General features: G+C 39.4%; 1 protein-coding gene across 6 annotated transcripts in view; it reads right to left on the bottom strand.

Annotated features, from left to right (window-relative positions):
- FKTN (fukutin) overlaps positions 1–18211 on the bottom strand; it is a 67642-nt gene extending 49431 nt beyond the window's left edge. For 3 of the 6 annotated variants that reach the window (XM_010335994.2, XM_010335997.2, XM_074395121.1), the window contains exons 1-2: positions 17938–18211; positions 13617–13809 (exon numbers count right to left, since the gene is read on the bottom strand). In XM_010335994.2, the coding sequence (XP_010334296.1) occupies positions 13617–13721 (105 nt within the window). In that variant the 5' untranslated portion in view covers positions 13722–13809; positions 17938–18211. The remainder of the gene's footprint in view (positions 1–13616; positions 13810–17937) is intronic. The other 3 variants (XM_010335995.2, XM_003925257.3, XM_010335998.3) reach the window with 3 other exon arrangements.
- Between the last annotated feature and the right edge of the window lie 4414 nt (positions 18212–22625).

Genomic DNA, 22625 nt, shown 5'->3' with positions numbered 1-22625 from the left:
ATGTGAAGGCATTTTAAAGACCTTTAAGGCAGCCCCTCCCATCACAAGCCTGGAGACCTAGGAGGGAAGAATAGTTTGGTGGGCCAGGCCCAGTGCCTGTCACCCTGAGTAGTCTCAGGACACTGCTCCCTGCATTCCAGCTGCTCTAGCTCCAGCCATGGGTCAAAGGGGAAAAGGGGGTGAAAGGTTCTTTGCTAAGACATGACAAAAATGAGCTTTGCTTCACCTCCTTTTGCTTCAGAGGGTGCAAGCTGTAAGCAGGTGTACACAGTGTAAGAGTTGAGGCATAAGAGCCTCTGCCTGGATTTCAGAGGATATATGGAAAAGCCTGGATGTCTAGGCAGAAGCCTGCTACTGACGGAGCCCTCATGGAGAACCTCTACTAGAACAGTGCGGAAGGGAAATGCAGGGTTGAAGCCCCCACAGTGAGTCCCCACTGGGGAAATGCCGTCTAGTGGAGCTGTGAGAAGAGGGCCACAGTCCTGCAGACTCCAGAGTGGTAGATCCACCAGTAACTTGCATGGTGCACCAGGAAAAGCTGCAGGCACTCAATGCCAGCCCATGAGAGCCGCTGTAGGGGCTAAACCCTGCAAAGTCACAGGGTCTAAGCTGCCCAAGGCCTTGGGAGCCCACCCCTCATATACGTCTTCCCTGACATGAGATACAGAGTCAAAGAGATTATTTTGGGCCTTTATGACTTAATGAGTAACCTACTGGGTTTTGAACTTGCATGGGGCCTGTAGCCCCTTTCTTTTGGCAAATTTCTCCCTTTTGGAACAGGAGTATTTACCCAATGATGGTACCCCCACTGAATCTTGGGAGTAGCTAACTTGTTTTTGGTTTTACAGGCTCATAGGTGGAAGGGACTTGCCTTGTCTCAGATGAGACTTTGAACTTTTGAGTTAATGTTGGAATAAGTTAAGACTTTGGAGGACTGTTGGAAAGGCATGATTGTACTTTGCAATGTGAGAGGATCATGAGATTTGAAGGGCCAGGGGCAGAATAATATGGTTTAGATCTGTGTCCCCACCAAATCTCATGTCAAATTGTAATCCCCAGTGTTGGAAATGGGGCCTGGTGGGAGGTAACTGGATTGTGGGGGCAGTTTCTCCTGAATGGTTTAGCACCATTCTCTTGGTGCTATTCTTGTGATAGGGAGTGAGTGAGTTCTCCTACAATCTGGTTGTTTAAAAGTGTGTAGCATCTCCCCATTCTCTCTTTTCCTCCTGCTCTGGCTATTTGAGGTGCTGGCTCCCCCTTCACCTGCTGCCATGATTGTAAGTTTCCTGAGGCCTCCCCAAAAGCTGAACAGATGCCAGCCTCATGCTTCCTGTACAGCCTGCAGAACCATGAGCCAATTAAACCTCTTTTCTTTATAAATTATCCTGCCTCAGGTATTTCTTTATAGCAATGCAAAAACAGATGAATACAGCAACTTAAACTTAACAGGTACAAAAGAAAAAACAACCTGATTTTCACCATTCCTCAAACTGCTCTTCCCAGTCTTATCCATCTCAATAAACAGCAATTTTGCCATTCCAATTACTTAAGACAAAAATACTAGAGTTATCCCTGATTCTCTTCTGTCACTCTAATACCCTACATCTAACCCATCAACAAATCCTGAAAATTCTTCTACTTTCCATTTCTCACCAACTCTATCATCAACTCTCTTGTCCAAATCATTATCATCTCTTGTGTAAATTACTAAAATAGCCTTCTAATTGGTCTCTCTGTGTATTAATCAATTTTTGTGCTGCTGTCAGATCATGTAACATAGCTCAAAACCTTCCTATGTTTGCCAGTCTCACTCAGGATAAAAGTCAAAGTCCTTATAATGGTTAACAAGACCCTACGTAATTGGAAACTCTGACCTTACCTATTATTCTCCCCATCACTCATTCATCTACAGCCACATTGATCTCTATGCTGTTCTCAAAATGGCTAGACATATTCCTGCCTTAGGGCTTTTGTACTTTCTTTGTTTTCTACCTAGTATGCTTCTACTCTAGACTTCAAAGTACTCATTCTCTTTGAACAGTCTGTCTTCTATTTATAACAAAATTTCCATCCTTCTTTACCTGAAGAACTCCTACTCATCCTACAAGACCAACTCAAATTATTATTTCATGCATGAAATATTCAATAACAGCCTTTCCAAGTATGTTATTCAGCAGTCCCTCTTCCCTGTAATCTTTGTACTTACCTAAGCTTGAAGGATCAAGGTTAGGAATACTGGATGTTCCAGTTTTACAGGGCCTGAAGATTATGCCATTTCATTAGTGCCCTCCCCTGCCAACACTTTTTTTTTTTTTTTTTAAGATGGAGTCTCACTCTGTCAACCAGGCTGGAGTGCAGAGCCGTGATTCGACTCACCGCCACCTCTGCCTCCCGGGTTCAAGCAATTCTCCTGCCTCAGCTTCCTGAATAGCTGGGATTACAGACATGTGCCACCATACCCAGCTAATTTTTATATTTTTGGTAGAGATGGGGTTTCGCCATCTTGGCCAAGCTGGTCTAGAATTCCTGGCCTTAGGTGATCTGCCCACCTCAGCCTCCCAATGTGCTAGGATTACAGGAATGAACCACCGTGCCCAGCCATTGGCCCTTCTTAAAAACAATGTAAAAATATATTTTACAAATGTTACAAAAGCAAATAGCTTTGTAAATATATTCCTAAGGCCCTTAAAAGGTCCCCGGAAGTGAGGGGCCCTGAAGATTAAATTTCATTATCTTAATGTTTAATCCATCTTGGGAAAACAAGAGTTAATGGCACTCAGTGGCAGCTATAATGGCTGCAACTATAGCTATAGAAGAGTAATGCAGTCACTGTCAACCAATGACCCTACAAGTAGAGAACCAAGAGAATAAATAATCTGACCTTTCTTTCTTCCTAGTTTCCAATCTCCAGCTGTATCCCATTAGCTGAACCCAATTGGAAACCAAAGGGCAAGAGAGCTTAGCTAATATAAGCCATAAAGGTCAGCCTCCCCAAGCACAGAGTATGCTAAATAGAGAATTTGGAGAGCTAACATCGAGCATACCCAGCAAGCTATGCTAAGAAGTTTGCTTCTTATTCCATAGGTATACTATGCAGAGAATAACTTGGATCAGATCTGCATCTAAGAAAAACATCTCTGACAACAGTACAGAAGAAAGATTACAAAGGCTAAATACTAGGGAACAGAAAAGTTATAAAGTGTGATTTGAAAAAAGAAGTAACATATATTGTTGTGGTTTGTTTCTTTACATTTCTTAACCTCTCTCCCCTTCACCCCTAAACTTTCCCAATTTGTGAGTTTTCAGACAGCAAGGATTGAACTTCATTCATCATTTTGTTTCATAGTCTATTTTGTGCTTGGTACATAGTAAGCTTTCAACAAATACTTGACAAATAAACAGCAAAATGTTCTGAAAGAAATGCCATATAGTTAAAGTCAATAGGTTAAAAAAAAAAGCCTGAAGATATTCTGACACACTGCCTATGGAATATTTGGAGTAAAAATTTAGGGGAAATGAATAATTGAGTAAACAGATGGAATCAGATGCCAACAACAACTGGTAGAAAAAGTCTGGTAGCAACTGAACTCTAGTGATAACGGGGCCAAAGAAAGATATACTATCAAAGAAAAAGCATCCAGAAAATAGGAGGTAAAGATTTAAGAGAAAGCCCTATCATTTTTGAAAGGCAGTATCCAACCATGTTTCTTACAGAAACCCCTAAAGCAACTTCTTAATTCAGTATGATCATTAATCATGCTCATATAGAATCAAACAGTAGTACTTTTAGAAAAAATTAAGTCTTCAAGAACTAATCTTTTTCAATTGCTTATAAACTTGCAAATAAGGATCAGAAACACTGACCAGTGCAAATTCCACAGCCCTCCAGGTAGCCTTGCACTTCTGCCTCTACACATTTCTCCTTTCAGTAGAAACATTCCTCTTACATTTACTCCCAAGCTACTGAAGTTCTTAGATTGATTAGTGAATCACTCATTAATGTGACTTGAAATGGTAGAAAAGCTGTGATTCTTAATAATCAAAACTGGCCAGAAAACCTACACAGCCTAATGTTTGAGAATAAATAAAAAGAGTAAAAAAAATCCTTCAATTCTAACGAAAGAAATCATATCACATTTTTCCTGGATAATAGCAGGAGTGAGAGAGTGTGGTAGAAAAAGTGGGGCAGTAGTATTTATTAAAGTTTACCATATTAGATCAAGCTATCAAATATAATATTCTTCCTCCAGAAACGACCTATATATTATCCTTCAGAGCAAAATGGAAGGAGCCCAAAAGTCAAGAAAGATAAAGGGAAAATCGTATTTCTTGCATAATTTTAGCAAATAACTGACCAACTAAAAATATTCAAGTCTTTGTTGCACATGATCTAAATGGCTACAAGACTAATTTCCATTTCTAATAATGACATATAAAATTGTTCACTGTGAATGATTACTGCCAAACTTGAAATCCAGAGTCCCCTTTCAATTCCCTCCTCCCTCCTTCTAACCAAACATACATAGGCTACTAAATATAATGCAAAATAAGATACCTTAGCACCCAACTCTATAAGTGGGCTCCTAAGTAATACACACAGCTGATTACTACAGGCACTGGTGCTGCTTATTGGACTAAGTCAAGAACAATAAAAAGGCTTGAATCAGTCAGTGCCCAATACAAACATAGTTCATTGGCTTTGTCTTCCCTCCACATAGGCATCAATATTTTACAATTTTCTGTTGTGCTACAGCATTCCTTAATGCCATCTCATTTCATGTCTTATCACTCTTATTTCTTTTGAACAAATTTATATTTACATGTTGGAGTAGCTGTATGCATAAATACAAGTTTTAGGACCTGATTGGCAATCTTGAACTTAAGAAACTCAACATACCTCAACCCCAGTTAACTTGGTTCATGAAAAAGTCAAAAATATAAGCTTATAGGGACATTACAATAATTTAATACAATTTTATTTATCAAACTGCAATGGGAACCTTAAAAGTACTAGAAAATATAAGTTACTAATCTACCATGTAGCAGACAGTAAGTCAGATATATCATATATATTATGTTAACCAGCAATGTTGCTATTAGACCCATTTAAAGAAACCGGGGCTCAAAGAAGGTAAGTGACTTGCTGAAAGCCAAACAATTACATGAGGAATTGAACTCAGGACTATGTAGCCCCCAAACTAAAAAATTATTGCCTCTGCCATGTCTATCAAATTATGTGTTTCTTGAGTAGGGCCTGTGTTCTATTTATCTCTGTATTCCTAAGTAAACTGTGTAAGATGAGTGATCAATAAATACCGATTAAACGAGCACACGCAATTATGATCATACTATCCTGTTCAGTGCAAAAACAACAGTGAACAATGAAAATTCTTTGGGTCCTAGAAACATGTCCTTTTCATGTTGGTGTGAGCTGCAAGCCAATTATTTGAAAGCTGAAGCCCACAGACAGTGCTCACAAAGCCACCACGCCAAAGGAGTTTGTATTTCAAAGACCTGAAGAGTTGTTTTGGAATCTGAGGAGTCAACTCTACCCATCTATGAAATTGTAGCAGACCCAGTAAATATACTAATTATTTATCTTCAATGCTAACATGATAACTGGATTACTTAAATCCCATTTGGGGGATCAAAAAAAGCTAGGCTTGTCTAACCAGGTAGGACCAAGAGAAATTCTGTCGTAAGGCCCTAAAAATGGTCAGAAGTAAGACTCCTTAAACTCCAAAGTAGCAAATATCCCTTCTACCCTAACCAATGAGAGATATTAGAGTATTATTTCCTGAAAAGCCTTAAAAGTTTTGCAGTCCTTCTTACCATAGTGCTGCAGGAATTTACTGCTACTAAATTTGGGTTGGGATCAAAGATAAAATCAATTTTTCATCCCTTTCTCTAACACATAATCTTAAGTGTCTCTCAAAATCACCTTGAAGTTCAAGGATGGCTTAGAATCTTGGTTTTTATGTTGATGATGCTAACCTATAATTGCACACTGATCAAGACTATGATTCTGTACTCTTTGGTTACCAAATCAAACATTTAATTGAACTAGAAATAATTTTTACATGACTTGACTTTATTTATCTGAGAATATCCCACAAAGCACTACTCATTGAACAAAAGAGTAATGCAATTTAGATATATTCAGTAAACAAAGTTAACTATAGTTCAGGGTCTCTTCCTATGTCAGAAGAAAATACATTAGAAAACTGAGGATGCATCTATACTTAACTAAAGTTTGAGTTCAAAAATGCTGTGTATAACTGAGATCTAGAAGTTTAACAAAACCCCAAAAGCTTAAAAATTTTCCACAACGACATTGAAAAAAATTTAAAAGTTGGTATCCTTAGCATCTAATTAGTCTATCCTTACTATGCTTATTTTACATACATACATATTTATTTATTTTTTGAGGCAGGGTCTCCCTCTCTTGCCCATGCTGGAGTGCAGATGTTAGCTCACTGTAACCTCAAACTCCTGGGCTCAGAGGGATTCTCCCACCTCAGTCTCCCAAGTAGCTAGGACTACAAGCATGCACCACCACACCCAGCTAATTTTCTTATTTTTAGCAGAGATGAGATATCACTCTGTTGCCCAGGCTGGTCTCAAATTCCTGGGCTCAAGTAATCCTCTCGCCTCAGCATCCCAAAGTGCTCACGGGCAGGCACCTTGGTCTCCTTACTATTTTTAAATAAAGCATTTTTTTTTCCTACTGGCATAGAGAAACCACTTGTATTCTTTACAGATAATATCCTGTTTTCTTACACTATAACATACAGGAAACATCTATACTCCCATCAGCATCTGTCCCAAATTAAATTACAAATACTAGGCAGGAAAAATCTACCTCATTCATTGTTTCTATTGCCTTGTTTCTACAAATTGTGACTTCTAAATAACAGTTTCTAAATTGAGTAAATTTAAAAATTCCATTTTAAATGATACAATTACAGGGTTAGAAATGGTTTAATATAATTTCTATATATTTTTTAAAAAAATTTTTGAGACACAGTCTCCCTGTATCGTCCAGGCTGGAGTATAGTGGTGCAATCACAACTCACTGCAGCCTCAACCTCCCAGGCTCAAGTTATCCTCTCACCTCAGCCTTTTGAATAGCTGGGACTACAAGCACATGCCACCATGCTTGGCTTATTTTTGTATTTTTTGTAGAAATGGGGTTTCACCATGCTGCTCAGGCTGGCTCAAACTCTTGGGCTCAAGTGACCTACACACCTCAGCCTCTCCAAATTCTGGGATTACAGGTGCAAGCCACTGTACCTACTCCATATAGTTCAATACAATAAAAATAACCTGTGATATTTTAGAACTTAGATGTTATAATGTCTACCTATTACCAAAAGTAAACATAAAAAACAAGAATCTAGTATGAATAACAAACTTTACAAAATTAATGGTATATAAATGTTACCTGAACTTCAATTACATACTACTCTATTCAAAAGATTATATATTTTTTTTTAATGAGTAAGGCACTATTACTAATGTAGTTTGTATGGTATGGACACAATACAACAAATACTATTTTTCATTATAAAATTTAAAAATAATAATAGCCAATTTTTACTGGTCTCTTTCTGTATAACATACATTGTTCCAAATGTTATATATATATCAATTCATTTAAGTTTTACAAGTCTACAAGGTAGTATTGTTATTCTCCCCCATTTTGTAGATAGGAAACAAAAGCATTTAGAAGTCAAGTAATTAACTCAAGATCCCACAGCTAATAAACAGTATAGATGAGATTTAATTCCAAACTGATGTTCATGCTCTCAACAACTATGTTACATTGCCACCAAGGGAAAAGGGTCAAGACAGCAGTTCTTTATTACAATTTAATATATAATTAAGATGGGATTTTAAAATCAATGGACAATTCAATAAGGGATACTGAGACAACTGGTAAACCATTGGGAAAAATGTAAGTTAGATATCTAATTCATACCTCATACTAAAATAAATTCAATTTAGCGAAAATATTTAAACATTAAATAGACATAAATACAGTTAAATATTCCCATAATCTTGAGCTAGTTATAACATAAAAATCAGATGCCCTAAGGAAAAAAGATCGTGACAACTGTCTACTTAGAAATTAAGTACTAATTTATTGAGGGAGTACATCATGAATATAAAGTTAAAAGGCAAATTACACGTCAGGAAAAATATTTGAAATATGATAAAGATTTAATATCCTTCAAACTATAAAGAACAGCTACGGAAAAAGACAACATCATCAGGAACATAATGTGAAAGATATAAATAAGAAGAAATAAAAATACAACTAAAAAGAATGAATACACATGGAAAGATGTTTAACCCCACTAGTAATCAAAGAAATGACCTCTAATGGAGTTGAATAGCTTTCAGTTTCTGAATATTATGAACACTAAAAATTAATGAATAAGGTTTTGGGGTAGACTCCTCAGGTTTACATTCCATCTCCCCCACTCAATAACTGTGATATGGGGAAAAGTAGTAAATCTCTCCAAACCTCAGTGTTTTTGCTGGAAAAACAGGGAGACCGGGATTTACTCAACTTGTTGTTATAAGAATTAAATGTATGTAAAGTGCTTAGCAAAGTGTTTACTCAATCAAGCATATCAAAAAATGTTAGCTGCTATGGCAGACACTACAGGTAAGCTGACCTGACACCCATTCTGAAACGCATTCCCTTTTGCAATCTCTATTACAGAGGCTGGAAAAGCTAAATGGAAATAGTAACACCTTACTTCCCCAGATGTTCTTATATTTGGGAATCTGCTGACCACTGTCACAGAAGTGGAAGCCTGGTAGATCACTCTGTTACTTCTTCTAGCCTTGACTGTAGCACAAGGAAATACCAAGATAATTTTAGAGGTTCTGGACTTACAGATATGGACAGACAACCCTCTATTTGTTTAAGCCAGCCATCTCTAACTGAAACACATCCCATTATTATTGTTACTCCTATTTATGAAAAGGTATGAAAAATCAGGCATACTGCTTATCCTTAGGAAGGATAACTTTGCAATACATAACAAAAATCTAAAATGTGCATTATTAGATCTAGAATTTCAACTCTAGGACTTTATCCTAAGAAAATAATCAGGAAAGGGTTGAAGATGTCACAGCATGGAAAAAATGGAGCTAGGGAGATTAGAAGTCAGCTCTGCACATTAGACATTGGGTAGTTTGGATACGTAAATGATTTAACGTCTCTGTTAAGAGTTCTGGTTTTCCAGGCCAGTTGCAGCGGCTCACACCTATACTCCCAGCACTTTGGGAGCGTGAGGTGGCAGAAGTGCCTGAGGCCAGGAGTTCAAGACCAGCCTGGACAACATAGCAAGACCCTGTATCTACATAATTTTTTTAAAAAATTAGTCAGGAGTGATGGCATGTGCCTGTAGTCCTCCTAACTACTCAGGAGGTTGAGGCAATAGTACTACTTGAGCCCCAGAGTTCAAGGTTACAGTGAACTACGATTATGCCACTGTACGTCAGCCTGGGTGAGAGCAATATCCTATCTTAAAAAAAGAAGAGTTTCAGTTTTCTCATTTATAAAAATTAGGTCTAAAACCTCATGTAACAATGCTGCATAATAAACTTCCCCCAGTCTTATGGCTTATAAGCATTTATTTCCCCCCTCACAAATCTGTGAGTCAGCTGGGCAGCCACGCATTGGTCTGCTCAATACATTTTTCTTTTCTCCTATAGGTCAGGAATAAAAACTAAGTCAAATCAAAACAGTGTTTGAAGCTTCTGGATATGTCTGCTAACATTCTACTGTTCAAGCCCAACATAAAAAAAGGCAGGGAAGCATACTCCCTTCTAGTTGAGAAGGGGAGCAAAGTGATTGATTCTGATGAATAGTTCTAACTAAGAAACGAGGATAAAAACATGAAAAAAGAAACAAAAACCTTTTTTTTTCCACGATTGTTTTTAGGATTAAACTGAGCATGGAAACCATCTAGTACAATTCTCAATAATGGTAGTAATTATTATAATAAACCCTAGAGGGAGTGTTTGGCAACTTTTCTTTTTTCTTTTCTTTTTTTTTTTTTTTTTTTTGAGACGGAGTTTCGCTCTCGTTACCCAGGCTGGAGTGCAATGGCGCCATCTCGGCTCACCGCAACCTCTGCCTCCTGGGCTCAGGCAATTCTCCTGCATCAGCCTCCTAAGTAGCTGGGATTACAGGCACGCGCCACCACGCCCAGCTAGTTTTTTGTATTTTTAGTAGAGACAGGGTTTCACTATGTTGACCAGGATGGTCTCGATCTCTCGACCTCGTGATCCACCCGCCTCGGCCTCCCAAAGTGCTGGGATTACAGGCTGAGCCACCGCGCCCGGCCATTTGGCAACTTTTCAAAATGTAACAACATGGTACCAACTTCGGAATTCCTTATCTGGTATATTCTATGGAATCTTCAGAAGCTATTGATTTCCACATCATTGTCTCTTCTTTATTCCTATAGATACAGATGACTTTCGCCAAGATGGCAAAATAGAAACAGCTCAGGAGCACAGCTCCCAGTGAGAGAGACATAGAAGGTGAGTGATGTCCACATTTCCAATAGAGGTACCAGGTTCATTTCAATGGCAATGGCTGAACAGTGGGTGTAGCCGAAAGAGGGCAAACCAAGGCAGGACGGGGTGCTGCCCCACCTGGCAAGTGCAATGGACCATAGGATCCGGGACTTCTCTCTCCCCTCGGCACTCCGGTTCAGATACTGTGCTTCTCCCAAGCCCTCTGAAACCCAGAGACCAGGAGATCCCTGCCAAAAGCACTGTGAGTTATCAGCACAAATCTGAGCGGCAGCTCCAACAGGCACCACAGGTTGTCAGCACAAATCTGGACGGGAGATCTGACTAGCACTGGGAGCCCCTGCCGGACAAAGCTACTTGCCCCCCAGAAAGAGGGAGAGCTGAAAGCAGGGAGACAGGTGATACAGCTTGGCAGATCCCACCCCAACAAAGCCCAGAAAACTGAAGCCCTCTCGCTTGAGAGTTTCACAGCCAGCACATCAGTTCAAGCTTGACCAGGGACGATCAAGCTCGGTGGGAGAAAGGGAGTCCACCATTGTGAAGGTGGGGCTAATCGCACCTGAGTAAACAAAAGCCAGAGGAAGCCTATATAGCAGCCAGGCTGAGGCCCAGGCAGCCCAGCAGCGCCTCAGCAGGCAAATAAGGAACAGACTACATCCTCAAGCAGCTCCCTGACACCTGTGGAATAAATTTTAAAAAAAAGCCTCATACAAGAGAGCTCAGGCTACACTAGGTGGGTACCCTTCTGAGACGAAGCTACCAGAGGAAAAATCAGGCAACAATCCTTGCTGCTCCGCAGCCCCCATGGGTGATTCCTGGGCAACCAAGGCCTGGAGTGGACCTCCAGCAATCCTACAGCAGAGGGGCCTATTAGAAGGAAAACTAAAAAACAAAAAGAAATAGCCTCAACATCAACAGAAAGGATGTTCACTCAGAGACTTCATCAGAAATCACCAACTTCAAAGATCAAAGGTAGATAAATCCATGAAGATGGGAAGAAACCAGCGTAAACAGAATGAAATCATCGAAGACCAGAACACCTCTCCTTCTCCAAGGGATCACAACTCCTCACCAGCAAGGGAACAAAACAGGATGGAGAATGAGTTTGACAAATAGACAGAAGCAGGCTTCAGAAGGTGGGTAATAACAAACTTCTCTGAGCTAAAGGAACATGTCCTAACCCAATGAAAAGAAACTAAAAGCCATGAAAAAAGGTTAGACAAAATACTAAATAGAATAACCAGCTTAGAGAAGAACATAAATGACTTCATGGAGTTGAAAAACACAGCACGAGAACTTCATGAAGCATACACAAGTTTCAACAGCCAAATCGATCAAGCAGAAGAAAGGGGATCAGAGACAGATGATCAACTCAATGAAATAAAATGAGAAGGCAAGATTAGAGAATAGAGAATGAAAACAAATGAACAAAGCCTCCAAGAAATATGGGATTATGTGAAAAGACCTAATCTACGCTTGATCAGTGTACCTGAATGTGACGGAGAAAATTAATCCAAGCTGGAAAACACTTTTCAGGATATTACGCAGGAGAATTTCCACAACCTAGCAAAGCAGACCAACATTCAAATCCACGAAATACAGAGAACACCACAAAGATACTCCTCAAGAAGAGCAACCCCAAGGCACATAATCATCAGATTCACCAGGGTTGAAATGAAGTAAAAAAAGCTAAGGGCAGCCAGAGAGAAAGGTTGGGTCACCCACAAAGGGAAAGCCACAGTGGATCTCTCAGCAGAAACCCTATACACCAGAAGACAGTAGGGGCCAATATTCAATATACTTAAAGAAAAGAAATTTCAACCCGAATTTCATATTCAGCCAAACTAAGTTTCATAAGTGAAGGAGAAATAAATACCCTTATGGACAAGCAGTTGCTGAGAGATTTAGTCGCTACCATACCAACCTTATAAGAGCTCCTGAAGGAAGCACTAAACATGGAAAGAAACAACCAGTACTAGCCACTGCAAAAACATACCAAATGGTAAGGACCAATGACACAATGAAGAAACAGTGTCAACTAACAGGCAAAACAACCCACCAGTAACAAAATGGCAGGATCGAATTCATACATAACAATATTAACCTTAAATGTAAATGGTCTAAATGCCCCAGTCAAAAGACACAGACTGGCAAACTGAATAAAAAGTCAAGACCCAACAGTGTGCTATAGCCAGGAGACCCATCTCAGGTGCAAAGACACACATAGACTGAAAATAAAGGGATGGAGGATGTACCAAGCAAATGAAGAGCAAAAAAAAACAGAGGTTGCAATCCTAATCTCTAATAAAACAGACTTTAAACCAACAAAGATCAAGAGACAAAGAAGGGCATTACATAATGGTAAAAGGATCAATGCAACAAGAAGAGCTAACTATCCTAAATATATATGCACCCAATACAGGAGCATCCAGATACATAAAGCAAGTTCTTAACGACCTACAAAGAGACTGAGACTCCTGCACAATAACAGTAGGAGACTTTAACACTCTACTGTCAATATTAGACAGATCAACACAAAGAAAATGTGGCACATATACACAATGGAATACTATGCAGCCATAAAAAACAATGAGTTCGTGTCCTTTGTATGGACACGGATGAATCTGGAAATCATCATTCTCAGCAAACTGACCCAAGAACAGAAAACCAAACACTGCATGTTTTCACTCATAGGCGGATGTAACAATGAAAACACATGGACACAGGGAGGGGAGCATCACACAAAGGGGTATGTTGGGAGGCAGTGGGCTAGGGGAGGGACAGCAGGGGACAGGGAGGTTGGAGAGGGATAACACTGGGAGATATGGCCGATGTAGGTGAGAGGGAGATGGAGACAGCAAACCACCATGGCATGTGTGTACTTATACAATAATCCTGCCAGATCTGCACCCCAGAACTTAAAGCACAATTTAAAAAAAAAAAGATCCAAGAATTTAAATAACCATGATTAATTTTATGTATTGCATACAGAAATGTGCTAGAAAAATATACAGCTAAAATGAATTCTAATAATAAGAAAGGAGGAATAAAATTACCTTTGCTGACAAATAGTGCTTGTAGTAGTACAACTGAAACAGCAGAAATGCAGAACTTGTCAGTGTTAAAAGGGCCAAAACCACGTTCTTATTGATTCTACTCATTAGTCTATGGTGCTCACTTGGTTGTCTTTTGAAAGTAACTCAGCTGTTTTCATCTTTCTGGATTTGGAAAGGAAGATAATTTTGTTTTCTGTGAACAAAAAAGATATTTCTAAAGAGACAAAAACCTCTTTAATTTTTCACCTCTAATAACCAACAACAGAACAAAGAAAAAAACTAAATTTCTACAGGCATTCTTTGATCTGGTCATTTTCTATACTAAAGAAATAAATGAGATCAATGATGAAAGAACAAAAATGTTTATCATGGTATTTTTTTTATAACTGCAAATAACTGAAAACATAAATAGATATTTATAAAAACTGACCAACAAAGCTTGAGAGGTGCTTTTCTCCTCCAGTTTCTGATTCAGTAAATCTGGTATGAGACCTCTGAATTTGCATTTCTGACAAGTTCCCAAATGATGCTGATGCTGCTGACAATGCTGAGGACCACTTTCAAAGAAGAAACTGAGAATGTTTTTTGTCAAGGAACGTGGCCTGTAAGGCAGCTCTTTGATGCTTTTTGAGTTTGTGTTTGATCTAGAATGTGGTCAGTTTTTCTTAATACTCCAGGTATGTTTTCAGTTTTTTCAACTGTAAATAATGCCACAATAAATATTTTATTCTTTTATCTTAGGTCTCATCTCTGATTAATTCTTTAGGTTAAGAAATTTAATACAGTTCTACTTCTTCCTAATTTGTCTCCACTGTTTACTTTTGGATAAATATATTTAGTTCTTCAAGTGCTTACATTTATTCCTTCAATCTTTCAAATATACTAATACCTATTACTCTCGATATCTTTATACGTCTTTTGTTCTCCAGCCATAAAATAAGAAGAATCAAAAAACATGCCCTGAACTGCAAAATAAAATAGGAGGCTGAGTAGCAGATTGGCAGGCATAAAGAGAAAATGCCTCTGAAAATGTATTCAGAGTAAGACAAAAAAATAAACATTTTTCAGCTATTCTCAAAAGCCAAAAATAACCCAGTAGCAACAGCTACTATCAAAACGTTCCCAAATACTGTTGGTCTTTCTCATTGTCCATTTACTTTCCTTTCACTTCTAACTTTTCACGACTGTCAGCAGCTTGGAAGTAAACATTAGACTGAAAGGGGTTAAGAAGTCTCTTTATCTGCTTACCATTCACGCACTTCTTAATCCTTTGCAATATAACCTCTACCTAAACATGCCAACAATTGAAGATAAAAAGCTAGTGAAATTTAGTCTCTCCAGTAGATGCTCCAGAAAAATCATAAATAAGTGACTCCCTTCTGAATGGCGATGGTTTAACAGGGTTTGAAAAGAGAGTGGCTGAAATGAAAGCTCTAGATAAGGCAGGTTAGGAAGAAGGGAGGTGAAGACAGGAAGGATTGTCTTTGGGTTGGTAAGAGTGTAAGTGGTTCTATTTGTTTTCCTTATTGATTATGTTATGTGGACATCAACTGATTTCATAATAAGAAAAAACTACTAAGATTTTTTAAGCTTTAAAAACTTTCCTTATTGTTAATGTTATGTGAACATCAATTGATTTTGTAATAAGAAAAAACTACTAAGTTTTCTTTAACTTTAAAAATTCTTCTCTCATCCTAAATGAATGACCAATATTCATTTACTAGAGTCCACATGCATTATAAGGTTTTATTATGCTAATGTCTCTCCATTTCTGGAGTAACGGAAGTTTTTATTTTTTTAAGAAATGGAGTCTTGTTCTGTTACCCAGACTGGAGTGCAGTGTCACAATCATAGCTCCCTGAGGCCTCAAACTGCTAGTCACAAGCAATCCTTCCACCTCAGCCTGTTGAGCACCTGGGATTATATGCATGAAACATTATGTTTGGCTCCCAAGTTATTTTTAAGTGACTTCCTCAAGAATTCAAGTACTTAATTGCTTTGTTGCAGACACTTGGGTATTTATCTTAATAAAAACATACAATCAAACACAGGGCTTAGAGTGTATCATATACTTAGTGCAACACTGAAATTGTGAATGTATGTATGTATGTAAAATCTGGATGAGAGTTCCTGAAAATATTAATAATGCTTATCTCTGGGTAGGGATAATTAGGAGTGATTTTTACATGGTTCTTTATACTTTTCTATATCGTTCCAATATTTTTATGGACATATATTATTTTCATAAGGAGCAATTATTTTATCTTAAGAGAAACAGATAATGGGTGGTGGTAGTGGCTTAATAATTGCCATATTTGCTAAACAGGATCTAGATTCTTGTCACTTAAAAGTATGGTCCCAAGAACATCAGCATCTCACTGGAGCTTGTTAGAAATACAGATTTTTCAGGTCCCATTTACTGATTCATAATCTACATTTTAATAAAATCCTCAGATGATTCATATGTACATTAAAATTTGAAAAGCTCTGATCTAGATGCTAAGGGTTTTACATGCAGAGAGGATAAGAACAATGTCTACCTTGTTCATCGTTATATCCCTAGCACCAGCAGTGCTTGAAACATATAAATATTTATTGAATAAATAGATATGTAAATAATATCACTTCTGGGTAGACAATTAGAAAGGAAATGGAGATTTTATCTATTTGAATTATTTATTTTCTGCCAGTATTCCCAGAAGTAGGTCCTTATCATTTGCTGCAAATGCTGTTAAATTAGTTTGATAACGACGGTGGGCCCCTGATAACCCATAATTGTATGTAACATTTTTGGAAAAGGACTCCTTGCTCTTAGCTCTGAGATCCACATGCCTCCTTCCATAATTTCTCTAACCTCCTATCTATGAGTATAGACTTTACTCTCTCTACAATCTTTCCCTCAAAACAAATCCATTCTCAACATTTTAACTACCACCTGTGAGAGAAATCACTATTTAAATTACAGTCTATGCACTCAATCTGCCTATGTTTTCAACTATTTTTCCTGTCCCTCACCTCAAATTTAACATGTTCAAAATTAACAATTTTTTTTTTTTTTTTTTGAGATGGAGTTTCCCTCTTGTCCAGGCTGGAGTGCAGTGGCCTGATCTTGGCTCACTGTAACCTCCGCCTCCTGAGTTCAAGCGATTCTCCTGCCTCAGCCTCCCGAGTAGCTGGGATTACCGCTGCCCGCCACCAAGCCTGGCTAATTTTTTGTATTTTTAGTAGAGATAGGGTTTCACAATGTTGGCCAGGCTGGTCTCGAACTCCTGACCTCAGGTGACCACCCACCTCGGCCTCCCAAAGTGCCGGGATTACAGGCGTGAGCTACCGCATCTGGCCCAAAATCAACAACTTTATTCTCTGTCAACTATCTTCTTCTCCCCCTCCAGAAGAAAGTGCCTCGCTCTCCATCCTCACAGCCTCTAGTTTTACAAGCTTTAGACAAGAGGGAGCAGCTGACCCAACATCACCTTACGGAGAACAGGCTCTAGAAGAATTAAATGACAGCCAAGAGGCTAGTTATTGGCAACATCAGCACTCTACGATCTAAATTACGTTATAACACTATTGCATGCTGGAATTCAATCGAATTCCCATTTTTGCCAACAGCACTTAAACTTACTTTTTAGAAACCCAGGTTAAAAATATTATCACCTAGATCCAAGAACTCAAAATCCTGTGTATTGTTCTTTGGGCATTTCCCTGGTTCCTTTTTTCTTCCTTGTCAGAACACCCTGCATTTCTTTCCACTTGGGGTTCTTTCATCATTCAATGCCAGCCTTCCCAAACCCTCTACCCTCACTAAACATACGTCCACAAATAGAATATAACATTCCTGCCCCTGATATCTTTGTCCATGGCCCAACAGAGATGTTTTCCAATCACTCAAACCCTATTCATCCTCAGAGTCTAGCTCAAACACAGCCTTTTCTACTGAGCGTCCATCTGCCCAATGTCTAAGGTACTGCTCTATCATTCACTTTGATATTACTTCATAGATTGATTTTTTACTCACTGGAAACGTGCTATCTTCAAAAGCATGAAGAATCTGATATATCATCTAGGTCCTTGGCTTTTTTTTTTTTTTTTTTTTTAACATCTGAGAAAACTGAATCCAAGAGAAACGGGGGTTACCTCATGCTAATTGAGAAATTAGAAATTTCAGGCCGGGAGCGTTGGCTCACGCCTGTGTTCCCGGCGCTCTGGGAAGCCGAGGCGGGCGGACGACCTGAGGTCAGGTGTCACCAGGGCAACCCTGCTACTACAGGAGTCTCGATCGCCCTCTAAACTTTCACCTGTCCCAGGAGGAAGATTTTACCTGATGACACGCCCAGAAGTGTGGGAAGCACTGGCCAAGTGGAAGTCTACCACGCGATGCTGGTGAACTGACTGGAGTACGCAGCCCGGAGCGCGCTCAGCGTGTGGCCGGCCTCCCCGCCATGGGGTAGGCAGGTGCCCAGAATACTGGAGGATGCCCGGTAAGGGCACCCGAGCCACCAGCGGCACCTGTTTGAAGGCGCCCACCTATCCCCAGCTACGGAGCTGAGACTCCCACACCTTACCTCACTCAGCAGCAGCGGCAGCCGCTCCGCTTTACGGCATTCACAGCAATCGCTGCAAAAGCGGCCGTCAAGTGCTGAGCCGCGGAGGCTGGCTGGGTTCCGGCCGGGAAGTTCCCACAGTCCGGCGCCCGCCGCGGCTCCTGTGTGATTTCTGTCGCATCCTCACCGCCAGAAGTTTACTGAGCCCTGGCGATTCCTCGCTTTTAGAATCTAGCCACTTTGCCAAAGCCCTCTTATCTCTTGTCTAATTAACAACTACAGCAGCGCACTGAGGCAATCTCAGATTTTAAGAAAAGTTCTCAAACGTTTTCGGCAGCGGACGATGAACTGCAGGCAGCAGCTGAGCTGTTTTCCAAAGCCTATGAGTTCAGATAAGGCAGGATGCTCATTAAATGTGAGCTTCTGATACACGTATGATTTTTTAGTGCGTGTGCTTCGCTGAGAGGGATTCAGCATAACTCCCTGAATTTTGGTTTGGATACAATTAATAGAGATAGGGGATAGAGTGGAAAATAGCAGCTGCGTTCACTACTGCTCATGAAGCTGAGGTGCCTCTATGACATCCAAGATCCAGCGGCCTGTTGCCCTCCAGTTTTCAGGCAGGATATAATTTTGAACCTAATTCTTTAAATTTTTCTTTTCTTTTTTTTTTTTTTTTTTTTTGTAGAGACGTTGGGGGCTAGCAGAAGAGGGAGCGGGGAGGGGGGAGGGTTCTCACCATGTTGCCCAGGCTGGTCTCGAACTCCTGGCCTCAAGCAGCCCTCCCACCTTGGTTAACTTTTAACGGTGTAATCCAAAAGATTGTTGTTAAGGCTCAGTTATTAATCTTGTTATAAATTTTTGAAAACCATAAACCATTAAACCAGTTACTGTAATAATTTATTTCTACAAAACAGAAAATACTCCCGTCATATATTTGTTTTCTGAGCTTTTTTTAAAAAGCAAAATTCTATCAATACAGGAAGAAAAGGAAGTCTTCCCCATTTCCTAGAGGTTATCACTTTCACCAACTTTTTGTTTTTCCTTATCAAATAATTCCTTTGTACATACCAGCTTACTGTAGAAGTCCTCCTATCCAACACGCTCAGAACTGGTACTCGGTAGGTTAATTTTTTTTTTTTTTTAAAAAGTAGGTTACATCAAGAGAAAAGTCATCAAAGCCTAATGGTATTAACAGAGGTGCTAACGTGATGGAACATGGGAAAACTTGAGCATCGCATACCTGCTATTGATTGAAACACGTAAAATATAAAAATTCTGGAGTTTCTAATGACTCCTTAAAAAATAAAATTCAAGGCCGGGCGCGGTGGCTCAAGCCTGTAATCCCAGCACTTTGGGAGGCCGAGACGGGTGGATCACGAGGTCAAGAGATCGAGACCATCCTGGTCAACATGGTGAAACCCCGTCTCTACTAAAAATACTAAAAATTAGCTGGGCGTGGTGGCGCGTGCCTGTAATCCCAGCTACTCAGGAAGCTGAGGCAGGAGAATTGACGGAACCCAGGAGGCGGAGGTTGCGGTGAGCCGAGATGGCGCCATTGCACTCCAGCCTGGGTAACAAGAGCGAAACTCCGTCTCAAAAATAAATAAATAAATAAATAAATAAATAAATAAATAAATAAATAAATAAAATTCAGTCGTGATTGAAGGTTGCCAGGTTGAAGATTAAATATTCTGAAACCTGATAAAGGGAAAACATCAGGCATTTATCCTGCCTTTCTTTTGTGAACGGAATTTCAGTGTAACCAAAATACTTATAAGAATTCCAGCTAATAAATGGAGAATGATAAAACAATCACAATTTTGCAACTTTTAATGAAATAATAGAAAGGGCAACATCAGTAGATGCTAAAATTAAGGTGAAAGGTTGCTGGGGAACTTCATAATAGACTGGCAGCACCTGAACGCATTGATGAATCTTAATCTCACTAAGTTTGGGACAAGCATATATTATGTACTTCCTGATGCGATGGAAAGTATGCAGCCACACCTGTGAAGGATTCTTGCCTAAAAATTGAACCTGTATTTACTCAAATTCTAGATCTAACACAGGATATAGAGAAGCAACCAGTTAAATTCGGAAAACAGGACGTTCTACAAGACAAATGCCTCAGTGTTTTTAATCAATGGCATTTAAAAGCAGAAGAGGGAACTACAAAAAAAATCAAATATTTGAGAGGTTTAATGAAGTACAATGTGTGGACCCTGTCTAGATGATTTGAACAAGCTAACCATAAAAAGATGTTTTTGAGACAACTGAAATTTTAGTATTGACTGATCCATTAGATAATAGTACAGAATTACTGTTAATTTTGCAAAGAATGTTAACAGAATGTGGCTGTTTTTAAAAAGCCATAATTGATTCATTCAGCATACTTAAAGGTGACATTTTAAAACAAAATAGATGGCACAAAGATGGAAAAATGTTAACAATTGACAACCTAGGTGATGAGCACAAAGCACTGGCTTTTTACTTGTCTGTATACTTGGAAATTAAAAGTAACAGGAAAAGGGAAAAATTATCAGGTTCTTAGAAGTAAATACTTCTCAAGTGTATAACAAATCTAGTTCTGAATAAATCTTTTAAAAAGGCAGTTTCAGTACAGGGTTACAATGGCCAATCTTCTGATTTGAACTAAGTTCATTTTAAGTATGGACCAATTGATTGGAGTATCTCACTGTTTTTCTTACAAAACTACAGACATAATGCATCATCCATCATTTCTTGTTTCTGTTTCTGTAAAATGGATGAGGAATTTAAAGATACAAGTGAAGGAAGATGAATGTGGAGTCCTGGAATTTTTTTTTTTTTTTTTTTTTTTGAGACGGAGTTTCGCTCTTGTTACCCAGGCTGGAGTGCAATGGCGCGATCTCGGCTCACTGCAACCTTCGCCTCCTGGGTTCAAGCAATTCTCCTGCCTCAGCCTCCCGAGTTGGGATTACAGGCAGGCGCCACTACACCCAGCTAATTTTTGTATTTTTAGTAGAGACGGGGTTTCACCATGTTGACCAGGATGGTCTCGATCTCTTGACCTCGTGATCCACTTGCCTCGGCCTCCCAAAGTGCTGGGATTACAGGCGTGAGCCACCGCGCCCAGCCGAGTCCTGGAATTTTAATCAAAAATCTTCTCCATCACTCAATTACTTTGGCCACAACTAACTTCTCAGCAATTTGTTAAACACTTCATCTATAATAGTTCCCCCACTTTCCTTATAAGTAACTTTTCATACTTGTTTCATATTTATATATTTACATTATATAATTGGTTTACATATTTACATAATTACAACTATGACTGCCACCTGCATAAGCAGATTTGGGAACAAACATAACTGAAGGTAAATATACAACTCAACTGGTGGCATTACTACTTCTCAAGCATACCGAGAGGTCAAATGTGAGCCCTCAGCTCATGGCAGACGTCAGTCAGTATGCTTTAATCTAGTTAGCAAATTCAGTTGAAAGAGTGGGTATAAGGATGCATAAAACAGCCTCCCTTATAAGTAAATATTCATGTTCTATAAACCACTCAGCTCTGCACACATCCAAGCACCCTAGCCCACTCCTAACATTTGTAGGGTCTGGGGCAAGAATACAAATGGAAGCCAACCCTGACATATTTTCAGTGTCTAAACAGCTGAGTGTTAAGCAACAAATAAGATGTTATACTCTTCTACTTCAACACGTATTTATTCTCAGGGAACAGAAATCTAGATTCAAATATGCAATCTGCAGATTCTTCAAATGTGTACCAGAAAGTGAAAGTAGGTTGGCCTGCCCTCCCCTGAGCCCCTGGATCTTTTTACTTCTAGCTTCAGCCTGCCACGAGGGGCCTGTCATGCATGCATGTGGACAACTCAGTCTGCACAAAAAGCTTCATCTGCACTTCCCACAAACTGCCAGCCATAGGGGTATATGCATCTGGATGGACTTGGACAAGAGACCTGCACATATCCTCGAGGCAAGCTTCAGGCTGACTGGGCAAGAAATTCTGGGGTCCTGGCTATCTGATAGCAGTATAGAAGTCAGTAAAGGAACATGCATTCCAAATAGGTGTAATCTGTTGGCTCCTCAATTTTTCATCTCATGAAGAAAGGTGCAGCAAGAGTGTGGGGATCAGATTAGTTAGCTTGCCTTAGGTAGGTAACAAGGGAAGGGTTCCGGAGAACCCTTGGCCCATGGGTCCATACCCTATCCCCACATAATATAAAAAGCAGCCTGGGAAAAAACTCAAGCTGCAGGCACCAACAAGGGAACTAGCACAGGGTGTTGTGCCTGGAGACATGCCCATGGCTGCACAGATAGAAAAACCTACAGCCCATTTGGATAAAAACTTGCACAAACCTCCAGCTCACTCAGATAAGGGAACAAGGCCTGGCATAGAAATGACTTTGTCCTTTGTATAATCAGCAGGTTCCCAGGAAAGTTTCTTTTCCTTTTGTAG

Source organism: Saimiri boliviensis, chromosome 2 (assembly GCF_048565385.1).
Source record: "Saimiri boliviensis isolate mSaiBol1 chromosome 2, mSaiBol1.pri, whole genome shotgun sequence".
NCBI classification, from domain to species: Eukaryota; Metazoa; Chordata; class Mammalia; order Primates; family Cebidae; genus Saimiri; species Saimiri boliviensis.
Note: the sequence above shows the minus strand (reverse complement) of the source record. Positions and strands in the feature narration are given on the sequence as shown.